The sequence below is a fragment of the Oryzias melastigma genome, linkage group LG17 (genome assembly GCF_002922805.2).
Source record: "Oryzias melastigma strain HK-1 linkage group LG17, ASM292280v2, whole genome shotgun sequence".
Lineage (NCBI taxonomy): Eukaryota > Metazoa > Chordata > Actinopteri > Beloniformes > Adrianichthyidae > Oryzias > Oryzias melastigma.
In genome coordinates this window covers 12,369,383-12,391,809 of record NC_050528.1, presented here as the reverse complement: position 1 = coordinate 12,391,809, position 22,427 = coordinate 12,369,383, and the positions used below count along the sequence as shown (strand labels likewise).

Here is a 22,427-nt window from a genome sequence, read left to right as displayed (position 1 = left end):
ATTATAGCTTTGAAGGGTGCGCACTCAGTGCACACCATCACGTTTGGTTTCACTTGTTCTTCCATGAGCCACGAAGCATCTAAATCCACATTTCTGGCATAGCTTTTCAGTTCAGTACTCATCCTTACTCAAACTGAGCGTACAAGTCGCATTCACTGTGTAGTAACAACAACTGTGAGGCTCAGAGTTCACATCTGTCACAAAATAGTTCTTTCGAGATCTTGTTTTGTTTTGGTGTGGTGTAGAGCTGCTCAAAGAGGCTCGATGTCTTGTTGTAAGATGCTGAACTATGTTTTTGCTTGTAAATAATTAATTAAATATCACCTTGACAGCATTTTAAATCGATGCAAGTATCGCCAAATGAAGTATTGCGATATTTCAGTGAGTTGATATTTTCTTACACCCCTATAAGGAATATCACATTTAAAATCTGAGCATCTTCAGTTGGAGGGGTACATTACTGAAAGGAGCATTAGAAAGTAATAGAAACCCAAAATGTTCCACTATATTTTAACACACTCTTTCATAGCCTTCTTACACATTTATGAACAATATTCTTGCCAGATGACCAATTAAAAAAACTTTAAAGGTATGTGTGTGAGATGTACCTGGTAATTCTGCAGCAGAATGAGGCTGAGATAGAACTCAGAGAAGGCCAGCTGCAGGTCCTTTATGTTTCTGTGTTTGCATCTCTCCTGCTGTGACAGGGCGAACACCGTCTTCCTCCTCCGCAGCCCTCGGGCATTGGCCAGGCTCTCCCTCTGGGCGTCCAAAGACGACTGCAGCTCATTCTGGAGGGTGGCGAACCGCCGCTGCGCTTCAGCCAGCTTTTCTGGAGGGGTTTGGGGAAAAGATGCACAGCTTAGGACGTTTTAAGAAGAAGTCCCTCTAGAACAAAAACTGCTATAATAGGAAAACTGCCTTTTTATTGCAGATTAAATTAGAGATTCAAATAAAGTGTCAGCCATGAGACTGTAAGGTCCACCAGTGTGTGCAGCAGAGTCAGTTCCAGAAATTACCAGAGTAGAAGGTGTTGATCTTGGCCAGCTCTTTTTCACACGCCTGGAAGAACTTCTCTTCAAACTTGGCGTAGTATCTCTTAACGGTGTCCTCATCTGTAACTGCAACGACAAACACATGTTTAGATTACAGCCAGGAGGTTTTTGTGAAGTTGTAAACTTAGTGAAGCGGTGCTTGTGCTTCAGTCAAATCCTCTGTAAACACAACATAACGGATTGTTCATCGTTTGTTTAACTGTGTTCAAAAAAGGATCACTCAGAAGAAAATATACAGATATAATAATGTCTGTAAAAAAAAGGGAAGGAATTGAACAAAAGTAAAAGCTACTTCAGGCTCTGTGACGCCCGTCAATAATCTTTGTTGCAATAACAGCAACATTTTGGACTTCTTACAGGCAAAATGTAACAGAGGTCATGGGTTCATATGTCTGTGTGCAAAACAAAAAGGCTAATTATGTTAGCAGCTATGCTTCTTAAAAAAGTTATTTTTTTGTTGGCGTTTGAGCATTCTCTGCTGCCTAAATGATCTTTCTTTGGTCCAAGTCTATCAGTTTTATGAAGGAGAGAATAAGACAATATAGCCTATAAAATCTATAAGAAAAGTATTTGTTTTTTTTTTATCTCCTTTTTGAAATGTATTAAAAAACTTGTTTGAAATAGCATCAAAAATACAATAGGTAGAGTGAAGCAATAGTGTGATTATACAGGCAGCTACACTAACAAAAGATAAATAATGACTGACTCACTCTGGGTTTCCAGTCTGCTCTAAACATAGAATACATGAAAATACTAATTTAATCTGTAACTAAATATGGGCCAAACTTATATGAGATAGGTTCGTAATCACAGCACTTAAAAACCACAATGCACCGGACCTTAAATGTTCAAAGTCATGGAGAACTGTAATCAAGTTATTTTGGACATTTCAGCTAAATAAACTTAACAAAACTCAAATAAATAACTCCTCCTATGAACATTAACTCACAAAACACCTGAGCTTTTCATATTCACACATCAATGGTCTCACAGCTACACTCTAGACTTAGCATGTGTTCATTTCTCTCAATAGGGAGACCATTTACACAATTGCTGCAGAATAACACAATGCTGAGACTCTACTGTATAAATGTAGATACATCTCTGTTGAGCATGAGCAGTTTTTCATCTTATGTTGAATCTGACAAAAGAGCTTATAAAATATTAAATAAAAACTGTGTGAAATTTTTTGCTACACCTTAAATTCTTAAAAAGTTCATAAAATGATTAAAGAAAAAAAAACAATTTAGAGGAAGTTATCACCTTATTTACCAAACACATTTTTTTTTGCTTTTTGGGGTCTTGAGAACTTTTTAACTACCTGTGCGTCTTTCAGCTGCCAAAAAAATATTACTTGGATTAAATTAAAATCATTTTTGACTGAACATTAACTTTGACTCAGAAGAATTAATGTAATAATATCATATTTTTTATCTAAAAATATAAACTATTAATTCATGTAATTTACTGTCTAGCAACTTTAAAAATAAAAAAAACATTTCCATTCTTTGTTATTTTATAATTAATTACTTTAGTCTCTAACACAAACACACAATGTAATCTTAAGTTCAATCATAGCAAAATCCTCCATTAAACTTTTTCATTTCTTTTTTATAATATAAAACTCACCATAATTGTTCAAACATTTTGAGTTTTTGGTTTGATTTAGTGAATTTTAGTAAACGAAAGCACTCTGGGTTATGACAAATGTGTAAAAATGCTAAATAAAGTAGATGTCATTGTCCATGAGTACATGAACACTCATGGACACACAGAGAATTATCCTGACATCAGGTTTAAGCTGCTCCAACCCACGGTAGATTTCCAAAGATCTCCTGTTAATTTAGCGCTTTTCTACCTTCATTAAGGCCCAAAGCATCTCACAGTCACAACGCCAACCATGTGGAGTGAACAGACACTTTTGAGTCAGCCTGAGCAGACTGGGTGATTCACCAAATTTTGAGACTGGCTGCTTTTAGACAAGACAACCAAATTACCCAGCAGTCCCGCCACCACGACACTGTTGCACAAACACACAAACAGCTGCCGCTGTCAGACTGCAGTAATCTCCTGATCCCTTTTTAGCCTTATTCTGCGGTTTTTCTTACAGTCACATGATTATTATCATTACAGTGTGTCTGTCTCAGAAGCAGGCAATACTTTCCATTGGACAACTGATGTATTTTTGGTCATATTTGGAGCAACACCCATTTTTCACTCAAACACTTGAGTTTGGCAACAGCTGCAGATAAAAACGAAATGCTGTCAACTTTGATCAGCATTTGAGATCTGAACATTCATTAGGAATCTCTTGAAAATTCATAGAATGTATTTACTTTTGTTACATAACGGCTCCATGTTTCCTTCTGGTCATTCTCTGGATTCTAGATCAATGATGTTAAAGTAGAAAATCCACAACTGCAGCTACAGCTTTAGAGATCAGAAACAAACCTGAAGGCAAACTAAAGCTGAATGTTTACCATGACTTGTATATAAAATATATATTTATATATTACAGATATATAAAAAAGCATAATTTGTTTGTGCTGGTTCCTTTCCTCTCCATATTTCAAACAGAGATTGGGCTTAAAATTGAAACCCCATCTATTAATTATTTACGTTAAAATAAAAAATAAAAGAACACATGCTGAACCATGAATTGCTTTAATATTTTAGCTTATTTTCATTTCCATTTTTGAATTCAGCCTTTCCCCCAAAGTGTTAGTTTTCAGTAAAAATGTTCGCCATAGCAGCTGATACCAGCCTGCTGAGGCATTGTGGGAAACTGAGCGGCGGTGCACAGAAACAATCTGGACTTCAGATCGAATCAGTCGTTCACAATTTTTGTTTTTTCACAAGAATTTCCACGGTAAAAAAAGACAATTCTGTAAATTGCAAACGTTAAACAGGATGTTTTGTTAACAAACGTATTAACACGAAAAACATGACTCAGCATTTGTCTCGTCAACCTGAAGAACAGCAACTTTTCCAAAAGTACATTTGAGTCCTTTATACGCTCAATTCTTTTGGCCCATCATGTCTTGATTTATGAACTAACAGGAGGTGTTTACAGTAAAAAAAATATTTTTATCTAATATATCATACTGTTTTTAATTAGTCTTGTAAGAAAATGAGGAAAATATCTTAATATTTTTAAATTTCTTCATTTTATTTTTCTAATTATGTCAATAAACAGACTAGAAACTTTAATTTGAGAAATTGAGGTGAATATTTAGAAGAAAAAAAACAGCGATCTAAGCATTTATGTATTTATATATGCATGCTACTGATGACTAAGGAGTCAGAGCAAGAAAACCTCCCATCTGTTCTGACCTAGTTCAGGGTCAGAGAGTGTAACATAAACGATCATCATACAGTAACAACTAAGTCAACCGTTATTACAGTCACCTCCTGGAAAAATGACAGTGTGATTGCAGAATCAACTGTCATGAACTCTTTTTTTGGTGTCTTACACTACTGGACTTTATCTTTACTTGCACCTGTCTGTATTCTGAAAACATTAACTGTTTTAACAGACAATTTCTCAGTCCACTATATACCGCTGTGAGCACGACTGACTGCAGTAATCTGCATATCAGCCTCATACAGGCACTGGGGGTCCACAATCAGCTGATTGTTGGGAAACAATGCAGGCTTCACATTGTAGCCTCCAGCAACTTCATTACACTTACTGTTAAGATCTGATAATATAGACAAACATCTTTCAGTCTGAAACACTTCTATGGACTTCTGTGCAGAGGTGGGAATATAGTGTCTGGAATGATGAACATTTTTCAAAATGCAAACTTTCTGCTTAAATGTTCATCTAGTGTAGGTGGGTGTTGCGGCTGGTGTGTTGAGTGATGGGATCACAAGCTTGTCCATGATTCAAGTTGAGAGCTATTCAAGAATTTCATCCATTATCCCTTTTTCGTTGGAGAATGTATCAGCAGCTGAAGTCTAAAAAAAGCTCGGCCTAACACTGATCCCAGTGGAGCTTTTCTTTAGGAGTCCAGGCTGTTGTGCACATTATCGGTCTCTGACTAGAGTAGGGTATCCCTTCTATTTTCCTAAGACTACAGTCACATATCTTAAAAAGCTACCTAACAGCAAGTATTTTAACAAATTCAGCGGGTGACCATGTTGTGCCATTTGTGATCAGTCGATCATGTCGTGTGGCAGCCACCAAGGTTTTAAGTAAAAGTTAAAATCAAACGGTGACCGGACAATTTTTTGACATCGGTCAGTTGCCCCTTGAATAGATTTGGATTTCGTAACGAGGTCATCCCAGCCCGACTGCCGGTGTCTGCCAATCATGACTACGCCAACGATTAAAAAAAATAAATACATAAATAAATCATAAGGCTTCAGCTACTCTCGAAGATTCTGCCGATGCCTTCCCATTGTGCGGTGGCAGTTGTACATGTGACCATAAAATAAATGGATTCAATTTAGATTCACAAATTAAGGGTTTATAGAGAAAACTAAACATACATTTGTTTGAGCAAATGTGCAATTGTGGGTATTCTTAACTACATTTATTTTTTTAAATAAAATCCATCAAAAATGTTGAACTAAGAAGCTGGAAGACCCATAAACAGCCACTTAGTGGAATTTGCATTATAACAACGATACATTATGATTAATAATACATTTAATAAGCTGGGTTTAAAAGTAATGCTGCCTCTCATCGCTGCTGACTGTCCAGACTGTTTAGAAGAAAAGCAAAGACTCTGATCTGAAAGACTTTTGAAAATGGCGTCCTGGAGGATCTCTGCCAAAGGTGGCAGAGTGCAGACAAGGCTGCAGAGAAAAGCAGAAGTGATGCCGGAAACTTGTCAAAAACAAAGAAGAGATCGCACCGAATCAGAAATCTAACCACTTTTTCTGCAAGTTTGTGTGTAGATGAGCTTTGATTTGTGTGAGGCTGAAGGACACGTGCAAAAAGTGACCTCAGAAACAATCTCCATAGCAACATTGTGCAGTGTTTCTCTAACATTCAGCTGTGACCAAAATGAGTGGAGACTTTTGCAGGTGTTCACTCCAGTGGTGTAAACTTTGATTACCTTCAACAGATGGCGCCTGGTCCTGGGCAGCATACAGCATCTCTTTGAACGCCTACGGACAAACACAAAACAATTGAAAGAGTTAATGGCATTTTACTACATCATTGATACCAACGTTTTTTTGCGATACGCCATGGTCGGATTCAGAGATTGTCAGTAAGCAGTGATTGGTCCAAATCGGTGTGGGGTTCAATGTCTTGCACAAGAACACTTTGACACATGGGCGGGCAAGGTGGGAATCGAAACCGCAATCTTCGGTCGACCAACCCTACCACTCCACCACAGTATTATGGAACTACAATATGGATTTTAGGAAGACGTCACAGCAGCGGTAGCCGCATGCCGCGTTTTTAGTTTTGTTAAAACACACGTTCTAACAAGCAAGGAGATGGACCATTTTTTCCTGCTTGATAACATGAAAATCGCTGCTTTACATTTCTCCTGTTGCTTCATTTCTACTTTGTCTACTTCATGTGACTACCAGTGGCTACGGTGGCCGTTTTGGTTCAGTTATTCTGCTCCCGGACCGCTTTGTGTTCAGACTGAGGAACCAAAATTCAGTCCGATTGAAAACGAAGAGGGACCACCTCGAAAGATGGGTCCGAGAGCGGTTCCTGGTACTGTGCCAGAGTTCTATTCCGACTGAAACTTTGATCCAGATTATTGGGGGAAACTAATTCTGGTTCACTTTAAGCGGACCAAATGTGCCCAGTGTGAATACACCTTAAGTAGGCCAACACAATAAACTGCAAATGTATCGTTTTCGTGAAAAACACGTGTTGCAAAAGAAGGTTACCTTAAACATTTACATACATGCACAGACAAATTATTGTTTTCTTTTTTAAAAAAAATTAATTGTTGTCCATATTAGTTTTAGCCAGTATTACCAGAAAAGTATGTTTCTTCCACACATGCAACCAACATACAACATCCTGTTAAGATAATTTGATGATGACTTTTATTTAAATAAAACTGTTGCAGTGAAATGGAAACGATATATTAGTTGTTTTGTCATTTTTTTCATGTATTGCAAGCCATACCGTCATCCCGATATTGATAACTAAAATTACACATCGCAAGTTTTCCTCATGAAGTGCAGCCCTGTATCTCACACTATAAAGTTATTACTCAACACTTAGTAGTCATAAAAGTCACATAAAATCACAAAGCCATTAGCTAAGACATAAACAACGTTAAATATTTATAAAAAGAAACAAATACAACATTAAGAGAGAGGCAAACACTTTATTCACAACTATTTTTGGGATAAAAATGCAAATACAGATGGATGTAATCACAGAGAATCTCAACTTGTCTCTTGTCTTGGCCTTCCTCTTAATGGTTTATTATTCCAGCATCATAAATGTAATGACAGTAAACAAAAGCGTCTCCATGCTGAAATAGGTTTCTTGCCCTCTGCTCAGATAGAGGTCCACTGCCTTTTAGTTTCCGTCATCGTGGGAGTCGATAAATCTGCAGTATGAGCTGCAGCTCATCTCCCCTCTGGAGAGGGTAAATAAACTGCAGTCACTGAGCCTCGATAAGTCCCAGTAAGCACGGGGAGGACAATAGGACGGCTGACCTGCTTTATCCTCTCCTGCCGTACAGATAGACTGTAGAATGCCCTTTCTGTGTTTCAGAGCGAGATTACAAGAGGCTGCCAACTGGTGAGAAGAGCGGCGCGGCGGGGGGAAAGCATGCTTCTGTGATGGGCGGCAGAGCGAGTCAAGGTCACGCAGAAGACATTCTGTTAGCAACGAAAACCAAAAAGAAGAAGAAAAAAACAGCAGAGACAAACAAATAAATCAATGAGGCCATAAGACTTCTGTGTACATTTAGAAGGTGCAGCAGACTGATTAGTTTGTTACACAAACATGCAAAAGGGCAAAGGTACGTAGTGTTTAGATATTGTGACGGCAAGTCCAACAGTCTTGAAGTAGTTACAGTGTGTGTGTTTGTGTTATTGCTTGTGTTGCGAGATCATGTAACAACACTAAACAAGTGTGTTTATGGCTGTTAGAACAAAAAAGCAGTGAAATTCCAAAGGAGCGATTCCACAAGTCTTCACTGCAGTAACCTCTATAAATGTCAAGCATCTAACAAAGGGAACAGATGCATTCTGGTCTTTTTATGTTTGCCCTCTCACTCACAATTGTTTTTAATCCTCCAATATTATAACACAATTGTCAAAATATAAAAAAAGATTAAATCAGATCAAAAAGGCCAAATAATAACAAACTCAAACTGGTTTAATTCAAAAATACAAACTTTTTAAAGCAATTTAATCTCGAAACGTGCATTAAATATTTTAATAACAAATAAGGTTCAGCCATCTCATAATTGTTTTTCAGCTTTTTTTTTTTTTTTTTTTAGGAGTCAGCAGACTGAGCAGCTTCTGCTCCTGTAAGTGCCGAGATCAGGGAAAATAAAACAGACTGATAAACACAGTATGTGTCAGCCTTCCTGGAACTATGACAAGGTGGACTCGCTTCAGCAATTCCTCCACATGCAACAAAGGAAAAGGCTTTATTAAATGAGCTGTGGACGCTCAGCATTGATTGGAATGTTCATTTGCTAATGAATCTAAGGGTAAATGCCCATTTCAGAATAGAAGTCGGCTTCTTGTTGCTGCCATTTACTGACATGAGCGTATCCAGTTGTTGACCTGCACACAGATTTCCTTTCTAGTTCCAAATGTTGCACCTCTTTTCACAATAAATGTAAATGTTATGGATGAAGAAACTAGGCACCTTCGCCGAGATGTTTTTATTCAACCAGACAGAGTGGCGTCCAGGACCGATGACCAATTCCTAAAGACGCGCGTCTTTCTTTGCTCCCAAAGTTAAGAGGGGCTTTTATATTTTCACAGCTAGCATTTACGTAAACTGAGCAGATAAACATGCAATTTGCCACACAGTAATGGAACGGCTGGCGTGTAGATATCAGCACGCATGAACAACGTGAAGACGTGACAGTGCACTATTTGCTTCAAAGACGCTGTTCATGTTTTCAAAAGTTTCTCATCTGCAGTTATCAGAGAAGTGCGACAATTAAAAATAAAAGATTTGAAAATGTTTCAATTAACTGAAACATTCCTAAAAGGAGACTTGATGAATTTTTCATAGATAATGTAGATTGTAGATACTTAAAGATGCAGCTGTATGATTTTTGGCTTCCCAGCTGCACACATAAACTGCAAAAAATAAATGAATACATTTAAGAGTTACTCACTCTTACAATGTTGGAGATGATAACTGCTGTCAACAGTGACGTATTTTAATTTAGGGACCCATTCAAATGAAAATCATGCTTTTGCTGTTTAAAACATGTTCTGTACAAATATAAAAGAAATTTAAATAAAAATTATCGGTACATTTCAGAGTATTTCTTTACTTAAATCACTGTGAATCAGGGGCAGATGAAAAAAATTGCAGTTTTAAAACGAGTGCATTTGTCAAGTAAAAAATACAATGTGCGAATCACAAGCTCCCTGCTCCTTTCTGATACATCCACTGCAGACAAATAGATCCATGTACGTCTTCATTTTCCTCGTCTGAGCTGGAATCTGGCATAAAATATTGGCTGATAGCTCCAATATTGTTCGCCATTTTTGTTTCTCTGGTAATGTTAGTTTGGGGCTGTGAGGGGCTGCAAGCTAGTGGTAGAGCATGTAAACAGAGAGCTCTCAGCAACAGGGAGGGAAAGTGGGGTGGGTTTGATCCACCCAGGTGAATTTCTAATGAACTTTGCAGAAACTATCTCCTGGAAAACAACACAAACTTTTTATTATTTTTGGTGAAAAACGGCAAAATCATGATTAAAAGACCACTAGGAACAGTTTTACAATAGATCAAAGAGTGATCTGAGTCCTAGAAAAGGACAAATTAGTAACCAACCATGTAAATAAATTCATATTTGTATTTTTACTATTGTATCATAGTGGCCATCTCATCAAATCACAAAACAAATTTACTTCAAAGTTAAATCCTCTGTACTTTTCTTGTATCATGTGCATCAATTCTATTATTTAACAGAGCAAGAGGAGCTGCTGTCAGCATCCCCTTATATAAACACTTCACTGTTTATAGTTAAGTGGGCACATTTTGACTATATAATCTCAAAATCAATGTTGTTCCAAAACATTGAGTCACAAAGTACTCAGACAACATGATCTCTGAACTCTTTAACACATTCAATCAAACCAAGAATGTGATTTATTTTCTCTGTCCAACATCTTAACAGCCTTTCCATGTCAACAGAGTTTCACTAATAGTTTTTATGAGCTTGCGTGTCCAGTCTATTCACTTAAAGGACGTTGGTTGAGATGGCCAAATGTGGCTCTCTCTGTACAACTTTTATTTTGTCAAAAGCTGCAGCGGTTTGAGGCTGCAGAGGAATGCATCAAGCTCAGTGCAGCAAAAATGCATAAAACATACAAAGGAAAGTGAATTGTGATTTTTAGAATAAGCTGTGGATCTTCTGCAAGGATCACATGATGAGTTTGCTCTGTAGTGTGAGCCTACCTCACCTACTGCACTACAAGCATTCAGCACTGCAGGCTTAAACTGTACACAACACTACAAAACATGTTTGATGTTAGAGTGGTAAAACATTGGGTTGATGTTTTTTTTTTTCTGACGGTTTAATGTTTCACTGACATAAGCCTTTCAGACTAAAATTCCAGAACAAAAAAGGTTTTTTGCTCCACAGAGGTCACACTCCGGTTGTGTGTTCTGTGGGCTCACTCTGCAGGTGCGAAGGTGGAATTTTCCACAACACACACAGAACGGGAGGGGAGACATACAGATAATACTCAGATGTTCTCCTCTTGCTTTTTTCCTCTTTTCTCCTTGTTGCTGAGCACAATGCAAAATTAAATAAATAAATAAATAACGTCTCTGCAGCCCCTGCTACAATTTGTATTTTGTCTTTTTCTCTGAGGTGGCATAGGTTCACTGCAGAGCTAGTGTGCCATAGCCATGGTGAAGCGCCTAATTTAACCTCTCTTGAAAACAAAACTAAATTAAAATAAACTTTTTCATTTAATTTATGGCTACAGATTTTGAAATGGTGTAAATGTGGTGGTTAAAATTTTAAATTCAACAACAAAAAAACTGGAAACAGCTTAGAAACTTGTTTTAATGCAGAAAAAAATAAACGTAAAATTACCTTTGCCTTAAATATGCTGCTGTTTTTCTTAATGTATTGCATTTGTCACATGCACCCGCACAGAGGTTGAGACGTACCAGTACTGTTGGTTTCTGATTGTCAACAAGTGGAGCTGCATCTTATAGGGAGCATAGGTGTGTCTTGTAGTTGCCTTGAGACTCGTCCGGCCACCTCAAGGGGCAGCATAAAAATGGAACGTACCATTTTCATGCATGTGGTAAGTGTATTGTAAAGTATTTGTAAAGGTAATGTAAGTTACACATAATAATGACAAATGGGAGATGCTGTCATACAATGTCCTTATGGCGCACTCCACCTATCAGTGAGGAGTGTGTACTAGCTCCTTACTGACTGCACCCAATGGGTGTGCAGGTGATACACAACTGTCACTCTGTCTAATTTCCTCATCTCAAACATTCAGGCTACAATCACAGAGATTATCCTTATTATCAAGACCATCACGTGAATAGCACTAACAGGCCCCTTGCACAGTACACAGGTTATGGAGGAATTGAAAAAAAGAAAAATTTGTAAAACTGTTTAAGTGTTTTAAGTATGACCTGTCGCCCGCAGCATGCCCATAGAAAAACTTTCATGGATATTTTTGCTCTACGGGTTTACCGATTGGTCTACAATCCTAAAAGTTCATGCGGGGCATCTGTTCATCGTAGAGGTTTGCACATTTTTTACTCATAGGCAGTATCCAGTTCTTCTGACCAACAGTTTTCACATATCCAGAAGAAAAGCTAAAGAAACAAAATCCTAATAGATTGATCTCTAGTTCGTGTTTCCATAAACAGTTCTCCTGTTACATAATCTTTTGTGGAAAGAGATCCAATTTTGGGATCCCAGTGTATTATGACTGCTGTAGTGAGAAATGACCCTGAGTCAGAAGCGCTGAAGTTGTCCTCTTTACAATGATACGGTTCTTCATCACCAGACGTATAAGAATCAGCAAGTCCTACCCTATGACAAGCTGCAGAAAACCAGCTGGATGCCTCCACAATCAGCTGGGTTTGACAGACAGAGCACAGTGTGTGAGGCTGAAGGGCTATAAGAGGCACACAGTCGTAAGCTACCACAGAGCTACACTTTCACCTTTTCTGTTTGAATATCTTGAAAGCAGGTTATTTAGGTTAAAGTTAATTCAATGACTAAAAAGCCTTGAGGTCAGCATTGGACTGATCATAAAGCTCCAGAGCAACTCTAATGGGTGTGAAAAAATGGCTTCCAATGAACCCAAAAAAACAAAAGGGTCAAGTTTTGCCAGAAATATTTGTACAAAATTTGGAGCAACTAAACTATTGAGTAACTAAGTTAAAGCGTGGCAGGGCAGTTTTTCTTTCTGCAATGGAATATTAAAAAAAATGATTTAAACTTTAGTAACATAATAAAATTGATATGAGGTTTAATCTCTGCAGTGTTTCGTGAAGCTCTCACAGTGAGTCTGTTTTTTTTGTTTTTATTTTACTTCCTGCAGTGTGCAGACAAAGACCAGATGTGAGCTGTTTTTCCACCCAGCTGTAAATGTGGACTTCTGCTGAGTTAGTTTGAGTCCCATGAACATTCGGGGCCTCAGTCTGGGAGGTTTTTTTAAACCCGTGCTGTTCAGTGGTTGTTTCGACACATTGTTTTGCTTTGGCTGTTGTGTTTGGGTCAAACACACCATAATAGCATGTAGTAGGAAAAGGTCCATGAGTTAAACAAACCCTGACCAACTTCCTTATGTTTAGCAAAAAAACTGAAGATAACGGTAAAATCCTTTCTGGATAGTTTATGCAGCCTCACTTAAAGTGTTGGTTCTTTAACATCAGTTCAGTTCATTGACGTGTAGTCATGTACATCTACTGAAGAGTCACAGGTCACAGTCTGCACTTTGACTTGCAATGCTATCAGCTCATATATTTGGTTGTAGGTTTGTCTCCAGGTTTGGAGCTTTTTTTATCTGCTGAATGACTCAGTTTCAATCCAGCTTGAGTTGTCAGACAGTTTTCCTAAAACGTGACAGAAACTTTTCAGTGTAAAGAGGCTGACTCAATGGCAGCAGGGTGTCGAGCTAAACCCGACTCAAGTCATTCTGTAAACAACAGTGTCTCTGTCTAAATTGCCTTGGTTTACATGTGATCTTGTACCAAATAATGATTTTCAAACATTTTTTTTTGCTTTTATTATTGCTGTGTGAGAAAGCAAACCAAATAGATAAAGGTGCAAAAATGATTGACATTCTCTGAGCACTACTGAGCACACTGGAGTATCATGGTTTGAACGCGACCTTCAAGTCCATTTTGGTTTTCAAGTGTTTAGAGAACATTGTTCCAAATATCTTGTGGTTTGTTTAAATCCAGTTTTGTGAGCCATTCTGCAACACGATACCCATTTCTTGCGCAGTTTTAAGCCTGAGAGTTTGATTTTGATGTAGACTCATTGACTCTATAAGAGAACTGGACCAAGTGAGTGTGATGTCACCCATAGAGAATGACCTACTTTCAGCTCCAACTAAATAAGGTCAATTCAGTCACCAATTTTTCACATTATGGGCGCCGTCATGTTGGAGCCAAACGACGTCAGTAAGCAGTGGTAGGTTTAAACTGGCCTGAGTCATTGTTTCTATTGAACAACTATTGCCAATCAGGAATTAACTTGATGGAAAACTACAACCCAACTATTGCAAAGCAGGCCACACAAAATCTGTTAACATCGGGCCAGAAGTCCCCACTTTCTTTTACGGAGGAATCTGATTGGTCAGTTTATAACTTGAATAACTTTCCCCACCAAAAAATATAATGGAAAAAAGAGGATTAGCAAGAACATGTCAAAAAGGTATCATACTAAGAATGATTGTTCTGACAATATAATCACTGAATAATAGCTGCTTTTTTCATAATAGAAATCTATAGGATTTTGGCTTCAGGTACATCCTGTTTGGAACTCCAGGGGGAGGAGCTCTGGAGGCAGCACGCTAAAAACTCTTGAATCTGTACAGGTCTGCATGGAGCAGTGACAGGGATGGAGTTTTGACTCACTTTTTTGAATTTAGAAAAAAAAATGTTAAAAAAGCCCCTGAGAGGTTCTGAAATAAATAAATAAATAAAAGAATTACAGGTAGTTTACCCTCAAAAGAGTTCTCAATTTAAAAACATTTTATCAGCTTTGCTGCAAAAATGTATATGTAAACAAAGTGTCATCTAACACTACTATAGGATATATTCTTTTCCCCAACTTTCACGCTTTGGAAAGAAAAACATGTCATACATTTACCTCAATTGTTCCCAGTTTATTTCTCCAAAGACTTTTGATTTCAATGAAAAGGTTATTTTTTCAACTTGTTTTTTTTAAACATTTATCTTGTAAATAACATTTACACTTTTCAAAATGAACAAATATTCAAAAATGGTGAAGATTATCCTTTAAATGCCAAATTACCTATAATAAAAACATATAATTATAATGATTATAATTATTAAGGGCAAAGGGTGGTAAAGTTGAAGCGTTTGGTCACTGATTCCATCATATTTTACAAAACTCTGTATATTTAGTCACTAAAGCCAAAAATTGTTATTTTTGAACTTTTACTTGATGCAACAACTGCTGACAGTATTCTCCACCCAGGTTATGACATTAGAACTGTGTAACTGCTGCTAAATTTGAAAATGTATAACCGGAGAAATTGAAATTTCAAAAGAAAAAGGAGTGTAAACAGAAACAAAGAAAATTATTATATCACTGTGTAAATTGACTGACTTAGATGATCGAGCATTTGGACAGAACAATTAGAATGCTGTTACTGTCGGAGAAGTACTTCGTTCATAAAAAATAAAAGTGCAATCACATTATTTCCACAGGAAAGAGAATTATGGCCACGAAGAAAAAACTTTTTTTTTTTTTTAGCAATTCTGACTAATCTCCAAAGTCTGACTTTTTTTTCTCAAAATTCTGATTTTTGTATCAGAATGCCAACTTCAATCTCAAATTCTGATTTTAATATCAAGATTCTGACTTTATACTCAGAATTCATATTTTTTTCTCTTAGAATTCTGACTTTAATTTCAGAACTCTATTTAAGTCTCAAGATTCGGACTTTAATTTCTAAATTTTCCTTTAATCTCAGAATTCTGACTTCTTTCTCTCAGAATTTTGACTTTTTTTGTCAAAATTATGAATTTTGTCCCAGAATGCCAACTTTAATCTCAAAATGCTGACTTTAATATCAAGATGCTAACTTCATTCTCAGAATTCCAATTTAAAGCTCAAGATTCTGACTTTAATCTCAACATTTTTACTTGAATCTCAGAAATCTGACTTTTTTCCCTCAGAATCCTCTTTTTTTCCCTCCCGGAATTCCAACTTTAATCTCAGAATTCTGATTTTTTTTCCTGTCAAAATTCTGACTTTAATCTCAGAATTCCGACTTGAATTTTGGATTTCTGACTTTACTTTGAAAAAAGGTCAACAACATTAAAAGGAAAAAGTTAGAATTCGGACATTAAAAATAAAAGTCAGGGATCTGAAGAAAACAATCTGAATTCTGAGAAAAAACAACTTGTAATTCTACAATTAAAGTCAGAATTCTGTGATTACAGTTCGATTTCTGAGATTAAAGTCTGATTTATGTGATTCCAATCTGATTTACTAGGAAAGATCCGGAATTCTGACATTAAAATCAGAATAATTTTGTCATTTTATTTTTTCTACATAATTCAAATTCTCTGCTGTAATTTTAAACTAATTAAGCACCTAGTATCAAAGAAAATGATGCTTGAACGCAGAGGCTGCTGGGAAACCAGAACTAACACCAGTTTAACCGTGAATAGATGTATTTACTGGACTAAAGGTTGAGGGCTGAGCTGTCAGAATGCAGCCGCAGCCTCCGGTCTGACAGAGGGCTCGACAGGCGCAGAGTACATCGCCTCGTCTCCCCGAACGTCTTCCAAACACATTCCAGTGAAGCAGACACTGCGAGCACACCGGCCTCTGACACACAGAAGGTCTGCTCCGCATCCGGGGCGCCGATTAGAAAGCAAACACAGAGATGCTAGCAGACGCTGGCTAGCTGCTACTGATTAGTGAGCTTATAATGAAGCGAAGGAGCTCCTCTCTTCCTGTTGTTTACCAGCTGAACTCAGGGTTTCGAGGAAGCCATGTCTAATGGGTCCAGTAATGAAATAAGGGATCTGAAACCGGGCGCAGAACCAAAACAACCAGAATGTCCTACTAGCAATTGTGCTAGCTTGTGGCTAGCCGTCAGCAGTTTTAGAAAAAAGAAAATAAATCGGGCTTTCTTACCTCATATTGGATGTATTGTTTTCTCCACTCCGGCGTAATGTGTGCGGATAGATGCTCTGTAAATTTCATTTCGGCTAATCAACGTTTTCCCAGAACCAACCAAAACCGGAAGAGGAGCGGGGCTTTATCCCAATCTACGACCGTTCGAAACGGAGTTCTGATTCGACCATTACAACGGGATGAGAGCCTCAATCACACAGGGGAGCACTGAGTGATGCCCTTGTGGTCTTCACCTAGCCTCTGCTCTCTAACCTAGCCGCCTGTCGGCACTCGTTTCTCATCCTCTGTCTGCGCAAAGACTCTCCTCTTCCTTCACATCTTAACTAGGAAAAAAACGACTTTCATTGGCTGTAGTTGTGAAGAAAACATCACTGAGGACAGTGCTTCATTTCAGGTGCACGCGCTACTGGCGCGAGGCTCTCTCTCTCTCGCTCAAGATGCCTTCGAGTGCAGTGGGGAATATTTTAAGCTCGAGTCAGCGCATGAGCAAACAAAACGTGACGTCGGACAACGTCACAAGTCAATTTCACGCTCTATCACCAGTAGAAATACAAAATAAAACAGAAAATACTCTTAATTGATCACCCATTGAAACCGGATTTTATTATTACAAAGAAAGAGAGATTTTTCTTTCTCTCTCTCTTTTCTGTCGCTTTTTAAATCTTTTTTTATCTTTTTTTTTTTTTTTTTTACTGAATTTCTGTAATTCTACAACACTCTTAAAACATTCATACTCCTAAAGTGTACCATGCAGTGGGACTTTGTTCTCCCCTTTTTGATTGGTAATAATTTTTCTTGTTATTTATTTATTTTTTTTTCCTTGTTTACTATTCGTAAACCTAAAATCTCTTATTCACATGTCCCTTGTCCCCTCCCCCCTCACGTTCCAAACAGGAAGTACCTGCTGGTAACAGAAAGAGGAAATTCCGTATAAATATTGGAGTCAAAAAATAAAAATAAAAATTGGAGTCATTGGAGTCATTCATTGTATTTGTCAGAATAACCATTCTTGCTTTGTTATCTCTTTTTAACTCTTATTAACACGTCTGTATCGTGAAAAAAATGTCAACTAAATTGACTTAATTCTTTTGGAGTTAAGGCATTTTCTATGGGTGACGTCACAGGCGCTTTGTCCATCTCTATATGTGTCAATGGCCCCTTGCTGTAGTTACATTGTTTAAAAATGTATGTATTGCTGTGTTTTGGATGCACTAGTGTAAATGTTCTGTAAATGTGTATATATTCAATAAAGTTTTTAAGTAAACAAAAAAAAAAGCTAAATAAAACATGAAAATATTTGCACAAACATTTAAAAATGACCTTTAGGGAGATTTTACTGTACAATAAAGAGAAAAACGTTCGGACCTTTGACCAAACCAATAGACTGAATTTAAAGAAGTTATGACTAATGACTCAAATTGACTTTATGTGTTTTGTTTTTTTCTTTTTCAGAGGATATTTCTTTTATGCAAGACCTAACTTTAAAGAACATAACAACTCTCTAGTATCTTGGTCAAATGTATAAATAATTATGTATTTAAAATGATGTTCCCCTCTATCTCTGATTCCTTTATTTGACCACAGGCGACTAGTTTTGTTCATTTTTTTTTTTTAATTGCTTGTGTGCTTTTTTTATGATGAGGCTATTTCGTAGATAACACTGTTAATTTAGAAAATGTCAAATTTCACATATATTCAAAAATGTATGCTTTTGTCAAAAGATAGTCAGATCACGTGCAGCCTGAGGGGGAAAAAAAAGCATTCAAGGGGAACAACTCCATAAAATGAAAAGATAAAGATAAGTTTTAGAAAAATGGGAGATGAAATCAGCAACTACTTCCCTGCAAGTGGAGGAGTGAACAGAGAGGATGACTGATAATATTATTGTCAAACTTGAACTTCTGGCTTTTCAAGACAAACAAAATACAATAATTAATGCTTTTAAAGTCTCACTGTGATCTTCTTTTGAGATATTTTAAAATCATTCCCAGTGGTCTTTTAATTATGTTAAAGCCATTTTAAGTGAAATAATAAAAACCTGTGTCGTTTTCTACGAAATAGTTTCTACAGAACAGCTGTAGTTCCTTCGAAATTCATGTTGTGGGCGGGACCATTGGCACAGAGTGTGTCCCATCTAGCATTAAAGTAGGACAGTATTTCAGAAAAAGAATAGCATACCAACTGTCAAAGAAGGTGGAGGTAATGTAATGATCTGGTATCGGTTTGCTACTTTACATCCTGGAAGACTTGGCATTGAAAACAAAACTAAATTCTGTTTTCTATAAATGTTTCTTGAGAAAAGTATCTGCTGCATACCTCACATTGACAAGCACTTGGCTTCTGTGACTCAAAACACACTAAAGAGTTTACCTCTTGGTGGCTCTAGAAGAAAATTAAGAATAAAGAGTGACTTTCTCAAAGTCCATGAAGGAGTCAGATTTATATCAACATTGTATCTATTAATGTATATCAATAAAAGCCTTCTAATCAGTTAACCACAGCCAACTACCAAAACCAGTTCCTAAAGCCTGTTTGAAAACAAGTGAGAGAGTTAGAACGTCCTTAACCCCGCCTCTTTACAACTCATGTTTCTCATAGACTTTCATTGGGCTTTCAAATAATTCTACACCAAAAACAATTTATTATACACACATACACATGTATGAACAAGTGTGTGGTCATATGCTAGATGACTTGTTGAGACTAGCTTTAACTTGGGAGATGTGGAAAATGAGGTCATCTTTGTAGAAGAAGGTGGCGACAAATCTACTGCTGACACATTGATGACAAACTTAACAAAAGTTGCGTATTAAGAGAAATGATTTTGTGGATGAACATACATCTGACCAGGTACATAAGCCAGCATCCTGGCCATCTGCCATGCGTTGTCTGTAGTCAGTCGTTGGACAGAGAGCCACTCGGGCATCCTGCCAGTCCGTACGAGCCTGTTCAAGGTCATGGTAGTCAGAAGAGATGCCAATCTCTACCTTGTTCAGGAAAAAAAAAGAGGCTGATAGCCCAGGAATGTCTCAAGAGAAGTAAGACCAGTAAAGCTGCACACACACTCGTTCAAGTTCCTGGACGGACTGTCATGGTGTCCACACTAGACAAGCAAGGAGGGGCTCCGTCTTCTTTTCTTTTTCTAATGTTTACTGTCAAATGTCCCCCACCTACAGTTGGAAGAGGCTTGGTGAAAAATGTTCAAGTGGGGTAAATCTGGTGAATCTTGCTCCAGGTTTTTCTTCAACAGCTCTATTCTGATATTTGAAAGATTTGGTGTCATACCATTCCGGCAGGGCACAAGCAGCAATTACTGATTTCTCCTCCATGATCAGTGTGAACATAGCTGGACAGTCAACAGCTGAGAGTTGTGTGCATAATCCTCTGAAGAATGTGTTTGAAAGGTTCTACACCAGAACTCATGTAAGTAAGGCCTCCAGTTCAGCCTGAACATCAGATTGTAGGACAGTGGCATCAAGGGAGGATCAGAAACTCTTACAGACCTGCAATGTAAACCGGGATTTTCTGTAACAATGTCACGAGAGACACACAACAAGCAGAACACATGCTGGACCGTAAGATCCAAGTTTTCAGAAGCAGTCTGCTGCTTGGCTAAAGGAATTAAATGAGAATTTTAAGAAATTCTGTTGGCATTAGCAATCATAGATTTACCTGACGAGAATGCCAAACTTGTGACTAAATTTAGAGCCAAATGGTGTCAGGGTGTGTTGGAAACAGGCATGAGGCTGAGAAGAAGACTTGCTACAACCACAGAGAAAGGAAAGAAAGAAAAAGCACAAGGATGAAATCTCTAGTCCTCGTTTGAAAATCTGAGAGTACAGAACCAACACTAAATTCTGGCGGGTCACAATCAATCAAATGTGTTTCTGAATCCGCTTGATGTAGAACAGGAGCAGACATATATGAACTTTTTTGTAGGATGTGAATGCTGTGCGTGCTTGTGAAGACCAGAACAACAGAAGCTCCAGCGAGGTGAGTTGGGTCTATGGTTGAGCAATTGGACTAAAAGGTTTCATATATTTGCAACAGAGAGCAGCTGATATATAGAGAAGGGGTACTCTGGAACCGCTTGCATCTTTGACAGGTTGGGTCACGATCACTAATACATTCCAGAAATGTGGTAAAAGGCTAGTTAAACTCGCATAAACAGGTAGTTCTTAGGTCAGTGTTGTAACAGCAGATGGACACAGTGCACAGTAACCACTCTCAGTGGGATTTTAGAGAAGAACGGAAAATCATTGAGGTTATCAAAAATCTACAAGTAGACATGAAGGGCATCGTTTTCTAGATTAAGGAAAACTGCTGGTACATGTCTTGTCCTTGAGGTTCTTTTCCTTATTTTTGTCTTATTTTGATTTAGCTATGGGTGTTGCAAAGGTCAAGCTTGATGGAAATTGTAGCCTCCAAAAGAGAATCCAAAACTGGCGAGATTAGTGGGGCCAAATATGGGTTTTTTACAGTGACAAGCCACAATAGTCAATACAGGGATCAAGGCAATAGTGATTCTTGGAGACAAATATAAATACAAAGTCTGATGCACAGAAGTAAAAACAGACGGCGGCAGCAGCAAAGCAGAAACTAAAGAAAACCAAAAGAGGGCAGCAAAGAGGCTGAGACCTTCCTGACCTTCCTTAAAAGCCAATGATGGTTTGCAATGATGAAATGACGGAAGCAATGCTTTTCAATCTGACATTGAAAAACATCATATTTACAGTATTTCACATTTTTTCTGCCCTCCTGAAGATTGAATAGTCTATGCCAATATTTGGTTTTGAGAAACTCTGACTTTACAAGAAGCCCCTTTATGTTACGTATTTCATATCCAACAACTTGCAGAGTTGTTTTTGACATTTCTTGCTTTTTCAGTTGCAGATATCCAATTTTACTCAAACTCATTTTCCAAACTATTTGTAAAAGGTCAAATACTATATATGTCCAACTGGAAACAAAGAAACAATTGTAATATTGTGTGGGCGAGCACCTTCCCATCTATTGTGAACAAAATACTGAAGCCGGAAGGATGATCATTTATTTCTCAGGCTTAATATTCTTTATATTTATAACATTAATATATACCAGATTTACATTTTAATGTATAAAATTGTGTTTCATAGAAATGCTATCCCTGAACATTTTATATGTTATTTTAAAACTAATGCTGAGATCCATCAATATAACACCCATCAAAATGGTCATTTTCATGTTACTAAATGTGTCACATCAAGGTCACAGTTTAGTTTAGGATTTAGAGTTTGCAAAATTTGGAATCAATTTTCCCAACTTGTCACAAATGACACTTCTTTTAAAAAAAGTTTAATCCCTGATAATAAACTGATTGTATTATGAAATCTAAATGTTTTTGTTTTATTTTTAATGTGGTTTTTTTGCCTCTTCCTGTACCAACTTTTATGTTTATTTTATACCTGCTTTTTTGCTATATCTTGTTCAAGTGCAAATAAATAAAATCAAAAATCAAAATCAAAGGTTTGCAGTCTTTGTTTCCGTGTTAAAGTATAAAAATGTTTCAACTCCTCTAGATTGCTGCGTGTATCTTTTATTTATTTGTTTTTTTCAGGGTTGGTTGTTGAGATTTGGGGTCTTTCTTCTTTACCATCCAGCACAAAAACACAATTAATTTTAACAAAATTACTCTATTTACCTCTGATGAAACTGGTCAAACAGCCATGATACACATGTCAAACGTTACAAGAAGAAAAACAGAAACACAGTATATTTATATTGTGGAATGAGTGAAATTGTTTATTATTGGTACATTTTAACAAAGTACACATTTGTCATTGTGGTGAACAAAATACACACATAAAATGACTGT

General features: G+C 37.2%; 1 protein-coding gene across 1 annotated transcript in view; it reads right to left on the bottom strand.

Annotated features, from left to right (window-relative positions):
* LOC112144274 (xenotropic and polytropic retrovirus receptor 1 homolog) overlaps positions 1–17,744 on the bottom strand; it is a 33,272-nt gene extending 15,528 nt beyond the window's left edge. Inside the window, exons 1-4 of the mRNA XM_024268736.2 lie at positions 16,574–17,744; positions 6,122–6,173; positions 1,020–1,121; positions 609–832 (exon numbers count right to left, since the gene is read on the bottom strand). Of these exons, the coding sequence (XP_024124504.1) occupies positions 609–832; positions 1,020–1,121; positions 6,122–6,173; positions 16,574–16,642 (447 nt within the window). The 5' untranslated portion in view covers positions 16,643–17,744. The remainder of the gene's footprint in view (positions 1–608; positions 833–1,019; positions 1,122–6,121; positions 6,174–16,573) is intronic.
* Positions 17,745–22,427: the final 4,683 nt, after the last annotated feature.